General features: G+C 41.8%; 1 protein-coding gene across 1 annotated transcript in view; it reads right to left on the reverse strand.

The window, feature by feature from the left end:
- The window catches only part of MCF2L2 (MCF.2 cell line derived transforming sequence-like 2), a 255566-nt gene that overhangs the window by 205372 nt on the left and 36099 nt on the right, over window positions 1-14095 (reverse strand). The window contains exon 2 of the mRNA XM_081571158.1: window positions 2115-2198. Coding sequence (XP_081427284.1) covers window positions 2115-2198 — 84 coding nt within the window. The remainder of the gene's footprint in view (window positions 1-2114; window positions 2199-14095) is intronic.

Here is a 14095-nt window from a genome sequence, read left to right on the forward strand (position 1 = left end):
AAGTCAGCAGCTGGAACATCTTCACCCTGCTTGTCTGAATCAGAAAAAGTGCTGTGACTCAGAGCAGAGGCCAGGGCTGGGCTGCCATGGAAAAAACCTAACTGAGGAGATTCCTGTTTTACAACCACAACTACCCAGGCACCCACAACAGCCCCGTTGCTGACATTTGCTGCCTCTGTCAGGTAAAGAGGGAAGTTAAAGATGAAAAGTAGGCCTGCTAATTCCAAAAAAACCTGCTGACTCGGAGAACCCCATGGCTGCTGATATTTTTCTTGATTTGTAGTGTGGCAAATTCTATCATAGCTAATCCATGCTCCGCTCTCAAAGGAAGGGCAACCTTGAGGCAACAAGCTGACAAGCTCAGAAATGAAAAGATTGCCTTTGTCCAGTCAAAGTGCCTTTCCTAAAGCAGAGGTATCCTCTTGGGCCAGTGTGAGTTTTCAGTTCTATGTTCTACATTAAAGAGTGATAGTTATCTCTACTTCTGACTTAATTGTGCTATTATATACTGTATCACTGTATGGTTTTGGTCCCTTATAAAAACACTGTCATACTGAAAACATGTTTGGTAATATAAAAATAAACACTTTTGTGGGATTAAAATATATCAGGAAAAAAGAGCAAACATTTAATTGGCAGTTGCAATATTAAGCATTTTTCATACATTATGCTTTAATCCTCAAAATTATGATGATCCTATTCATTACACAAAGTGAGGAAAATGAAGCTTAGACAAGTAAATTACCCAACATGATACAGCCAGTCAGTAGCAGAATCTAACCATATCTAGGGCTGTCTGGTACCAGTTTACAATTTTCCCTAAACTGCCTCTAAGAAATAAGCATATAAAAAAATGCCTCAATGTTACTCAAAAGCAATAACTTTGGATATTTAAGTGTATTAATCAGCCACTGGATTCCTTTCCCAGATGAATCATAGTGTAATTTTATATGTTAGAATTATGAACTGAGTTGAGGCATTACAGTTTTGGTGTAAGACTATAGGAATCTACCCTGCCCACCCCATCATCCATTCCAGACCTTGATGCATGTTGGCCTTGGGCCTTCTGTGACACGGGGCCATAGCAGCAGTTGCCATAAATCCAGATACAGTCCCCATGCTGCCTTCTGTTGTGCACCATCCTAGGCTCACTGTGGGAAGCTATGACACTGCACCTGCAGGTGGCTGGCCAGGAACTGCTACCAAGGTCAAGACAGTGGTACCTAGACTGGGGATGTGGGGAGCAGGGAGTCCACCAGCCTCACACGACAGACCAGGAGGACTTTGATCATTTCAACCTCAGCAGACATTATGTTCCAGCCTCTGTTCTAAGCATTAGCAATACAGGAAGAAATTTTAAAAATGTGGTTGCTTGGTTGCTCAGTCATGTCCAACTCTCTGCAACCCCATGGACTGCAGCATGCCAGGCTTCCCTCTCCTTCACCATCTCCTGGAGCTTGCTCAAACTCGTGTCCACTGAGTCAGTGATGCCATCCAACCATCTCATCCTCTGTCATCCCCTTTTCTTCTGGTCCTCAATTTTCCCCAGCATCAGGGTCTTTTCCAATGAGTCAGCTCTTTGCATCACCTCATTTAAAAATGAGAACCCTGTATTTATGGAGTTTTCAGTGACTATCTAAACAATGACCAATATGGGGGGAAGAGCAGAGAATTCTCTAGAATGTTCTGCATTGTGTAAGATTCTCCCACCTAGGATATCATCTGTGAAATGAGGAGTACTATCCTAATATTGGAAATTTAATTTCTCTCAAATTCAGTAGGAGAGAATAGGAGTTTGTTGTTGTTTAGCCACTAAACTGTGTCTGATTCTTTGCAACCCCATGTACGGTAGCCTGCTAGGCTCCTCTGTCCATGTGATTTCCAGGCAAGAATACTGGAGTGGGTTGCCATTTCCTTCTCCAGAGGATCTTCCCCATCTGGGGATCGAACCCAGGTCTCCTGCATTGCAGGCAGACACTTTACCCTCTGTGCCACCAGGGAAGCCTGGTGATGACTGAGACTTGAATATAATGCTAATCAAGTTCAAGAGGCTGGGCCCTCCCAGTGAGACCTCCCCAACGAAATCTAGAAATGCAAATAAATTTGCACCTTACCTGAAAGAATGGCAAATTGTCTGTGAAGCTGTTCAATTATATCCACTGCCACCAAGGGCCTGATTTCCTGCTGCATAATTTCATCTGTACAAATGAAATACAAATTAGGTTAAATTCCTGCAAATTATAAAGAGAATTTAAAGGAAGAAAGGGAAGTTCCACCACTAGGGAAGTTTGGGATGTGGTTATCGAGATATGGTTATGGTCACATTATTCTCTTGAGAACTCAATTCCTGACAGGCAGGGATGGATCTGGTTTGATGCTTAAACACATGAACACAGGAATACGTTTCTAGTACCTCTCCCAAGGTTTAGGATCAATGCAAGGACGAAACCCTGAAGTTTAAGCTTCAGCAGCTTCACAGTAAACCTGTTAGGGTGGTTTCATTACCAAGGCAGGTGCTTAGGGTCTGCTCACTCCTTTGGGTCTGTAGGACATTTTAAATACAGACAATGTAAGTAACCAGAGTTCATCTCAAACTGGGTCATGAAACCAATCTGGGACTTATAAAGGTTCTTCGATTTTTATTCTTTTCCTCACTTCCTTCCTTTCTGCTTCTCTCCTCAGTCAACTCCATTCCTTTTTTTTTCTCCCTTCCAGAATACTTCATGGAGCCACATCCAACTGGCAAACATGTTTAAGGAAGCACTTTGCTAAATAAAGATGCTCCTCACTGAACCAAATGTTACAGGTTTCCAAAGCAAAAATTCAAATCTTTCAAGCACCAACTTACAAATGTCCTCTAACCCTAGTTCAGTTCAGTTCAGTTCAGTCGCTCAGTCGTGTCTGACTCTTTGTGACCCCATGAATTGCAGCACGCCAGGTCTCTCTGTCCATCACCAACTCCCAGAGTCTACCCAAACCCATGTCCATCGAGTCGGTGATGCCATCCAACCATCTCATCCTCTGTCATCCCCTTCTCCTTCTGCCCCCAATCCAACCCAGCATTAGAGTCTTTTCCAATGAGTCAACTCTTCGCATGAGGTGGCCAAAGTATTGGAGTTTCAGCTTCAACATCAGTCCTTCCAATGAACATCCAGGACTAATCTCTTTTAGGATGGACTGGTTGGATCTCCTTGCAGGCCAAGGGACTCTCAAAAGTCTTCTCCAACACCACAGTTCAAAAGCATCAATTCTGCGGCGCTCAGCTTTCTTCACCGTCCAACTCTCACATCCATACATGACCACTGGAAAAACCATAGCCTTGACTAGACGAACTTTTGTTGGCAAAGTAATGTCTCTGCTTTTAAATATGCTATCTAGGTTGGCCATAACCTTCCTTCCAACGAGTAAGCGTCTCTTAATTTCATGGCTGCAATCACCATCAGCAGTGATTTTGGAGCCCAAAAAAATAAAGTCTGACACTGTTTCCACTGTTTCCCCATCTATTTCCCATGAAGTGATGGGACCAGATGCCATGATCTTAGTTTTCCGAACGTTGAGCTTTAAGCCAACTTTTTCACTCTCCTCTTTCATCTTCATCAAGAGGCTCTTCAGTTCTTCTTCACTTTCTGCCATAAGGGTGGTGTCATCCGCATATCTGAGGTTATTGATATTTCTCCCGGCAATCTTGATTCCAGCTTGTGTTTCTTCCAGCCCAGCGTTTCTCATGATGTACTCTGCATATAAGTTAAATAAGCAGGGTGACAATATACAGCCTTGACGTACTCCTTTTCCTATTTGGAACCAGTCTGTTGTTCCATGTCCAGTTCTAACTGTTGCTTCCTGACCTGCATACAGGTTTCTCAAGAGACAGGTCAGATGGTCTGGTATTCCCATCTCTTTCAGAATTTTCCATAGTTTATTATGATCCACATAGTCAAAGGCTTTGGCATAGTCAATAAAGCAGAAATAGATGTTTTTCTGGAACTCTCTTGCTTTTTCGATGATCCAGCAGATATTGGCAATTTGATCTCTGGTTCCTCTGCCTTTTCTAAAACCAGCTTGAACATCTGGAAGTTCACGGTTCACGTACTGCTGAAGCCTGGCTTGGAGAATTTTGAGCATTACTTTACTAGCATGTGAGATGAGTGCAATTCTGTGGTAGTTTGAGCATTCTTTGGCATTGCCTTTCTTTGGGATTGGAACAAAAACTAACCTTTTCCAGTCCTGTGGCCACTGCTGAGTTTTCCAAATTTGCTGGCATATCGAGTGCAGCACTTTCACAGCATCACCTTTGAAGATTTGAAATAGCTCAACTGGAATTCCATCACCTCCACTAGCTTCGTTCATAGTGATGCTTTCTAAGGCTCACTTGATGTCACGTTCCAGGATGTCTGGCTCTAGGTGACTGATCACACCATCGTGATTATCTGGGTCGTGAAGATCTTTTTTGGACAGTTCTTCTGTGTATTCTTGCCACCTCTTCTTAATATCTTCTGCTTCTGTTAGGTCCATACCATTTCTGTCCTTTATCGAGCCTATCTTTGCATGAAATGTTCCTTTGGTATCTCTAATTTTCTTGAAGAGATCTCTAGTCTTTCCCAATCTGTTGTTTTCCTCTATTTCTTTGCACTGATCACTGAGGAAGGCTTTCATATCTCTCCTTGCAATTCTTTGGAACTCTGCATTCAGATGGGAATATCTTTCCTCTTCTCCTTTGCTTTTCGCTTCTCTTCTCTTCCCAGCTATCTGTAAGGCCTCCTCAGACAGCCATTTTGCTTTTTTGCATTTCTTTTCCATGGGGATTGTCTTGATCCCTGTCTCCTGTACAATGTCACGAACCTCTGTCCATAGTTCATCAGGTACTCTATCAGATCTAGTCCCTTAAATCTATTTGTCACTTCTACTGTATACTCATAAGGGATTTTATCTAGGTCATACCCGAATGGATTAGTGGTTTTCCCTACTTTCTTCAATTTAATCTGAATTTGGCAATAAGCAGTTCATGATCTGAGCCACAGTCTGCTCCCAGTCTTGTTTTTTCTGACTGTATAGAGCTTCTCCATCTTTGGCTGCAAAGAATATAATCAATCTGATTTCGGTGTTGACCATCTGGTGATGTCCATATGTAGAGTCTTCTCTTGTGTTGTTGGAATAGGGTGTTTGCTATTACCAGTGCGTTCTCTTGGCAAAACTCTAGTGATTTATATTCACTAAGACTGCTTTTACCCATTTGGGGAAAGGGACTAAAGAGAAGGGAAGACTGAGTGGCATCTCTTAACCTGGCCTGGGCAGAGGAAGATATTTTCATGCTTTCTCTGCCTACGACATTATTATCCTCATTTAACTATTTCCAAGGGAACCTCAAGAAATGAACTAGTTATTGTTTCTACAGCAGTAAACATCAGGTTAGATTAAGGCACAAACCAAATAACTTTGTATGTTGAAGCTAAACAGGTTATCTCAAGTGTTTTGGCATGGAGACAGGGTAATGTGATTTTCTAATACTAATCAATCTGAAGGTAATATTTGGGAAGCTCCTCCCAAACCCTTGGTTTTCACTTCTCAGCTTTGGTGTGTAGGTTACAGATGATGCATATGGAGATGTACCTAGTAGGTGCTACATAAACACTAGTTCTGTTCATCACTCTGGAAAGGCCTTTCCTATATTTGCTTTCTGAAAGTCTTATAAGGGGTGGTGCTATTCAAACCCCAAGATGCTTTTCAGTGAATTCTACCACTTTTTCTGGAGGGAGGAGGATAAACCCAATACACTTTCCACTCTAAATTCACTAAAAATTCAAAGACTCCTGTATCACTGTCACAGGTGTTGCCTCCTACAATCAGTCTGCATGCAGTAACAACACTAAAGTCATTATTTTACAAAATAGGAAGGGCCTTCTCTGTTAGATTCACAAAGTAAAGCCTCTAACAGTAAAAAGATACGAAGTCTGAGATCTGCTTGAAAATATTCCAGAATTCCCTTCTGCCAAAAACTACAACGAGTGGGAGATGGCAGGTGGGGTCTCGGGGGAGATGAAACCAGATTGACAAAATGTGGATAATTATTGAAGCTGGTTGACGGGTCCTTGGCAGTTCATTATACAATTCTTTTGCACAGATTTCTGTTTCCATAATACAATTTAAATTACAAATGGACAACAGCATATAAAGTTTAAGCAGAAATAGGAGCTATATAATTGAAGAGTTTTTCAGATTACAATCTCCCAGTGATCTGGGAAAGTGGCATACTCAAAACTATAGCTGGGTTATTTTTCCATACCTGAGGCAGTCTATTTAGGGGAAAGTGACCCCAGAGAAAAGCCAAGATCATAAGATGAAATTTATTGTTATTTTACCTCAATGAGATGTGCTTTAAAGTAAACACTTTAATTTTTAACATTTGTTTATTTATTTGGCTGCCTCAGGTCTTAGTTGTGGCACATGGAATCTTTCAGTTGTGGCATGTGAACTCTTAGTTGTGGCACATGGGATCTAGTTCCCTGACCAAGGATCGAACCCAGGCCCTCTGCATTGGGAACATGCAGTCTTGGCCACTGGACCACCAGGAAATTCCCCCTAGAGTAAACATTTTAAATTAAAGAGGTAAGATCTGAAAGAAACAACAGAAGTGAGGTAAGCTAACCATCCCTCTGTCCCATCTCATTTTTTAAGTGAAGAAATGGAGAGATTCTCATTTCACACCAGTCAGAATGGCTGCTATCAAAAAGTCTACAAGCAATAAATGCTGGAGAGGGTGTGGAGAAAAGGGAACCCTCTTACACCGTTGGTGGGAATGCAAATTAGTACAGCCACTATGGAGAACAGTGTGGAGATTCCTTAAAAAACTGGGAATAGAACTGCCATATGACCCAGCAATCCCACTGCTGGGCATACACACCGAAGAAACCAGAATTGAAAGAGACGCGTGTACCCCAATGTTCATCGCAGCACTGTTTACAATAGCCAGGACATGGAAGCAACCTAGATGTCCATCAGCAGACGAATGGATAAGGAAGCTGTGGTACATATACACAATGGAATATTACTCAGCCATTAAAAAAAAATACATTTGAATCGGTTCTACTGAGATGGATGAAACTGGAGCCCATTATACAGAGTGAAGTAAGCCAGAAAGAAAAACAACAATACAGTATACTAATGCATATATATGGAATTTGAAAGATGGTAACGATAACCCTATATGCGAGACAGAATAAGAGACACAGAGGCATAGAACAAATTTATGGACTCTGAGGGAGAAGGTGAGGGTGGGACTTTCTGGGAGAATAGCATTGAAACATGTATATTATCGTATGTGAAACAGAACACCATTCCATGTTCGATGCATGAGACAAAGGCTCAGGGCCGGGGCAATGGGATGACCCAGAGGGATGGGATGGGGAGGGAGGTGGGTGGGGGGTCCAGGAAGGGGAACACATGTAAACCCATGGCTGATTCATGTCAATGTATGGCAAAAACTATTACAATATTGTAAAGTAATTAGCCCCCAACTAAAATAAATAAATTTATAAAAAATAAAATAAAAACAAAAAAATAAACAACCTCTCAGAATGATATTAAGACTCCAAAAAAAAAAAGAAATGGAGAGATTCTGTCCTTGCTTGTGGTCACAAAACAATTTCAGTGTGGAGCCTGGGTCAGCCCTGGATTACATGACTCTAAGAGAGCAAGCGTGATGGAGTTTCTAGACCCCTCAGCCTTGAGAAGCACCGACTTCTGCCACCCCTGAGACGTTGACTGGTGTCTCTCATCTTGGAAATTGCCCAGCGCTCCAAAAAGACATTCTCACCTGCCTCCTATGGTTACAAAAGGAACAATACTAAAATTGATGATTTCTTTTTCCAAGAATAGAAACGAGCTGATTTGCCTTTGGCCCCAGTTTTGCTGAGAGTGGCATGGTTATCCTTGAAGACTTCCCAGGTCTCAGTGAAGGGACCTCACCTGGCCTGCTGCAACAGAGCATGAAGATTTCTCAAACTCAGTGCTGACTGAGCACATGGAGGTGTAACCTCAGACACTGGCTTTTAGTAATGCCTGACACCTGTGGGCCATGCTCGGTTCAGCCTCATTCATGCTCTGTACCAGGAGAGATACATAAGACCAGCCCTTGCTACTGGCAGGACCCACTACACACTCCTGTAGAGATGGAGCAGGGAAGGGAGTGCAGGAACTCTTTGGTCTAAAGGAACACCTCCCCCTGCAGTGAAAAGGAAGCTGCCTCAGATCCACACAGCCCTGCATGCTAAGGTCTGTTTCTGCCAGTTTCTAGCTGGGCAACCATGGCAAGAACATGCTGAACCTCAGAGTCCACACATATAAAATGGCTTTTCCTTCTCCAGGAACAGCTGGGCACAGCCAGTGACAACCCCCTGACATGGTAGTACCTAAGGCACCCTGCAAGTCCCTCGGTCCTGTGTGGAGGCTTCCTCCTTGCTATTTTGGATAGGTGCAGATTAAAGTTTGTCTCTTTGTATCCCACACAAGGCAAAGGGAAGTGGTAAGTGAATTTCGACACAATTTCTATCCTATGCAAAGTTACAAACAGGCCTGGAAAAAACTTATCCCATTTCGGTCTCTGATATATATACAAACTTGTGATTATACGTTACCCTGGACCCTCAGTTCCAAAAATGCAGAAAGTATCCACAAAGGCCTTTGAGGTGATGGAGGGTACCCCAGCATATCCCATAGGAATCCAGTCGTAGGCAGCAAGCAACACATCTTTGTTGTCCACCACCCGCCAGCCACCCCCCAACCCCTGCCTGAGAGCAATACAGACTTTGGGGCAGGACCCTTACTACTGACTGCAACCTCCTCCTCAGGGCAGAGGGCAGGAAACAGGCTGATAACACCTGATGCAGTATAACTGTTGCAACTAGCAAGAAATAAAGGGCAATGAAACACTTAGCCCATGTTCTTGCTGTTCTGAGACTTGGGTCACACTGGGATTTAAAAGACTCAAGTATGGTCTGAGGAAAAAGGAACCAAAACATAAATAAATAAACTAGTCATGAAATTGAAAGATGCTCGCTCCTCAGAAGGAAAGCCATGACAAACCTAGAGAGTGTATTAAAAATCAGAGACATCACTTTGCCAACAAAGGTCCGTATAGTCAAAACTATGGTCTTTTCCAATAGTCATGTACAGATGTGAGACTGTATGTGACTATATGTGAGCCCAAGCATTTTTGGACTATAAAGAAGGCTGAGCACCAAAGGACTGATGCTTTCAAACTGTGGTGCTGGTGAAGATTCTTGAGAATCCCTTGGACAGCAACCAATCAATACTAAAGGAAATCAGTCCTGAATATTCATTGGAAGGACTGATGCTGAAGCTGAAACTCCAATATTTTGGCCACCTGATGCGAAGAACTGACTCACTGGAAAAGATACTGATGCTGGGAAAGACTGAGGGCAGGAGGAGAAGCAGGTAACAGAGGATGAGATGGTTGGATGGCATCACTGACTCAATCAATGGACATGAGTTTGAGCAAACTCCAGGAGACAGTGAAGACAGGGAAGCCTGGCATGCTGCAGTTCATGGGGCTGCAAAGAGTCGAACACGACTTAGTGACTGAACGACAAAATTAATAAGGGGAAAACGTATGGTCTGACCCAAGAAGGAAGGCAGACCCTAGTTTGACAGACCGTGCTACATGTCTACTTTGCCCAGAGAATGTGGTGGGCAGAAAGGATGGAAGGATTCACTGTTAGCTGAACTAGGAATGGGACCAGGATCTCCATTCAGCCACTGTTCATGACACTAATGAGAGCACTAGCTCTGAGCCAGCCCTCACAAGACACTTGACAGATAACTCATTTTATTAGTTAATAATGACAGAAAAGGAATGCACCTAGCACAAAAATGAAACTCCTCTTGCCATTCCATCCTCCTAGCCCTGCAACTAGAACAGACTTGACTGTTGAGAAAACACTTACAGACCAAAGGCTCTGAGGAATCAGTTGCTAGGTTGGTACAAAAAGCCACCATGGTGTCATGCTGTGTTTCACTTGTCTCTCTCTCTCTTTTTTCTTTTTTGACTGCACTGGGTCCTCATTAGCTGTAGCATGCAGGTGGCATGTGGGATCTTAGTGCCCTGACCAGGGATTGAACCCACATTCTCCGCATTGGAAGATGGATTCTTAACCTCTGGACCACCAGGGAAGTCCCTCACTTCCCTTTCTGGCTAGGTTAGAAAGAACACAAACTCATTTTCCTTCTTTTATTGAGTCCTATGCTATAGCAATACTTAACCTGAACCAGATGAATTAGTATTGAAGTCTTGTCCATTAGTTAACATTGAAGAAGAGGCACATGAAAAGCAGATGAGAGAATTTTTTAAGGGGAAATTTAGAAGATTTTAAAAACCAAAAACACTAAAAAATGTCCAACTTCTAGTAGTCAAATAATGTAATTAAAAGAGCAATAGAATATCTTCATTTCACCTTAAAGCAACATACAATGCTGGAGTTATGTTAGAAAACTAGTACTTCTGCATAGCCTTGGGAGTGAAGCTGGTAGTGTCCTTTTGGAAACTAGTTTCACAATATTTTATGCAGTGATTATTGCAGAGATTACATACCAAACCCCATATATATATATATGTATGTATGTATGTATATATGTATAAATTTATCTCAAAACAACTCTAACAGCAAGCAATATGGAACTAGATTTGTTGGTCCAAGGTCAAGCAGAATGAGAATTTGAACCCAGTTCATTCTAAACTCCAAAGCCCAACATCTTAACCATTATAATACAGAGCCACAATACACAGTCATCAAAATCTTCATAATCTTTTACCTATTCATTTTATATCTGGAAATATATAGAATGAGGAAACAATAAAATAAAAACTCTGCACATAAAAATGTAGACTAGAATATTACCTATACAAGTGAAAAAAAATGGAAGAATCATGATGTAATTATGAATATCATGTTCATAGAAAAAGATTTAAGATACAGTTTCAAGAACAGAAAAATCATATGTATGGTAAGATTGAAGCCAGTTTCAAAAAGAAAGAAGAAAGCATGTGGCATGTGTGTGTGCACATGGATACAGGCATCTGAGAAAGGAATACATGGAAGAATTGTGTGAGATCCTATGGTTACCCCCTTCAGTTTATGTGGAGAAAAGTACACTCTGTAACCTTTATTTTTTATGCTAATAGGACTTTATTGAAGTACAATTTATATGCAGTACAATGAGCAAATCTTAAATGTACAGTTTGATGTTGGGAGCCATTCTGTAACTACTGCCAGATGACAAAGTCACGGCACCACTCAAGAGGAAACTGCACAGCGGTTTCTCTCCAGGATCAGAACTTTCACTCCTTCCTGTTTCTATGCTTCTGTTGTGGCTGGCTGTGTTTCTTTCTTTCTGTTGGGAGCCGTTCTGGAACTACTGCTGGATGACAAAGTCATGACATCATTCAAGAAGAAACTGCAAAGCGGTTTCTCTCCAGGATCGGAACCTTCATTACTTTCTGTTACTATGCTTTTGTTGTGGCTAACTCTGTTTCATTCTTTGATGGCTGGAGTTTTTGGGGCTTCCATAACGAGATCATGAGAGTCCAGGGAAAAGGAAAATGATCCCTTGTCCCAGAGAAGCATTCCAAAAATGATTAAACCTGCTGGGGTCCCTGGCTGGTGGGTCCCTAACACTCAGCCATGGAATAAGGCCATGTTCATTTGGAAAACAAGCCCTAAGCTTATTGTGACCTGGCCTCATGAGGAGATTATTATTGATGACTGGAAAAACTAAGCCAATTACCTTTTCTCATAAAGATTGGGACACTAGAGGTATTTGTGCCCCTTAGAATCTAAGCATAAACAGAAAGAAATATGTGAATTGTATTGTAAATGGTTTCAAGGTAAACTGCAAAAGACTTGTCCCTGCCAGAAACAGTCTTGTGGTATATGGATAGATGGTAGACAAACCACTACTGACAATGGCTGTATTATGAGAAACTCTGGACCTTAGATGCTGCTATAGTGCTTATTCACTGAAGCAAGACGCTGTATTCGCTGAGGTAGCAGGCTGTACAGAATAAGTAGATAGAACAATGCGATTCATATACCATGTTTTAGTAGAATAAAAATAGGTTTTGGGGTAAACATGTAACCAAAATGTGACAAAGGACTAGGAAAAAACTTTTAACACATTTTAGAATCAGGGGATGTTGATATGAACGGAAAAATATGGTAAGAGTCATTACGAAGAAACATGTGCTATACAAGTAGAGACTAAAAGCAATAAAGATTTTGTCCTTGGACCATCAAAAGACTCCATGTGATTCTTTCCTCTCGCCGACGCCGTTCATCCCTTGGGTACTCCTGGACCCGCTGGAGCAGGACTCAAGCAATTTGATGAATTTTGACACATACATTAATGCAACCATGGAAAAAAATCAAGATAGGAAACATCTCCATCCCCTTGGAAGTTTCCTTGTCCCCTGTCCCAGGCCCTGTAGCCCTCCTTCCCATAGACCTATGTGTTAAAGATCACACAGGTACCTCTGTCCTCATGACCCAGAGCTCAGTACTGGTAGGGCACACTGTACCCTGAACAGCTATTCTTAACACCACTGGGACCCCAGGGGAAGATGCTGCCACATGTCTTTGTCTATAGCCTCAAAAGAAAAGGCGAACTGTATCCAAATGCTATGATGGCTTGTGGGCTGTGCCACTGCTGACTTCAGGGACAGACACCGCTTCAGAGTGCTGGGAGGACTGGAGCAGCGGAAGTGCTTAGGTAAGAGAAAAAACAAATTAATTAACTTGTCAAAGTCTTCTTCTCACATGGCATGAATGCTGGAGATTCTTACATAATGAAACAAGCACTACCAACCATCAACATTCTCACTTTTCCCCTTCCAATTAATGATGCAAATATATTCAGAATTCAAACTCCTTGAACACAATTACATTTTACTTAGATCACATTTAGTTTAGATCTCTGCTCTCAATGGAGCTCAACTTATGTGAAAATCTCAATTATAACAATAGTGTGTTTGCTGACATGATGAGAAAAAAATAATGACTTATGGATTAGAGATCTCTTCATGATTCATCCAAATTTCACTGGCCCATCAACACAACACTCAGATGGATGCAATAATTCAATTTATTCATCTTTGCTATTTTCTGATTTTTACTCATAAAAAATCCATACCTCTTTGCATATTTTAAATCTTGTTCTTATGGGGTATGTTTGTCAAGGAAAAAGGTAAAACAGTACATTTCATTTAACTGTGGCTTGTGGGCCTCTATTTGTATACTCTTGCCCCAGGCTCTGCAAATGGTGGTTTAAAATTGCTTTGAGAAGTGATGAGATATTATTAGGTATAAGGATTTCTGTTTTTGAACGCTTACCCAAATCTCTTTTCTTTTCTTTTTTTTTTTTTCATTACCAAAAAAAAAAGGTTTAAGCTTCTTGATTACTGTTGACATCCCACACTGTGGCCTTGCATGAGACAAGCACTGCACCAAGGTGAAAGTTTTTATGCAAACAGTTTCCTTAGCAACAATAGATGGAGATGATGTTCCCCTCAGGGCTTCCCTGATAGCTCAGTTGGTGAAGAATCTGCCTGCAATGCAGGAGACCTCTGTTCAATTCCTGGGTCGGGAAGATCTGTTGGAGAGGGATAGGCTACCCACTACAGTATTCTTGGGCTTCCCCTGTGGCTCAGCTGTTAAAGAACCCACCCACAATGCAGGAGGCCTGGGTTCAAACCCTGAGTTCGGAAGATCCCCTGGAGAAGGGAAAGGCTACCCACTCCAGTATTCTGGCTGGGAGAATTCCATGGACTATATAGTCCATGGGGTCACAAAGAGTTGGACATGACTGAGCAACTTTCACTTTCACTTTCACTTTCTTTCTGTAGTCCTTCATAACTCCAGGAGAGGCAAACCAGCTCTGTGCCTGCAGTAGATTGAATAAAAAGCAATCAAAGCCCTGCAGGAAATAAAGAAAATCTGTGAAAATACTTGATCTTTAAGGCTCTCAAGTTTTAGCACTAGGTTTCAAAGTGACATGACCTGTATTTTAATCAATACTGCTCCAGAGCAAT

Source organism: Giraffa tippelskirchi, chromosome 2 (genome assembly GCF_054371585.1).
Source record: "Giraffa tippelskirchi isolate mGirTip1 chromosome 2, T2T-mGirTip1v1.2.pri, whole genome shotgun sequence".
Classification (NCBI taxonomy): Eukaryota; Metazoa; Chordata; class Mammalia; order Artiodactyla; family Giraffidae; genus Giraffa; species Giraffa tippelskirchi.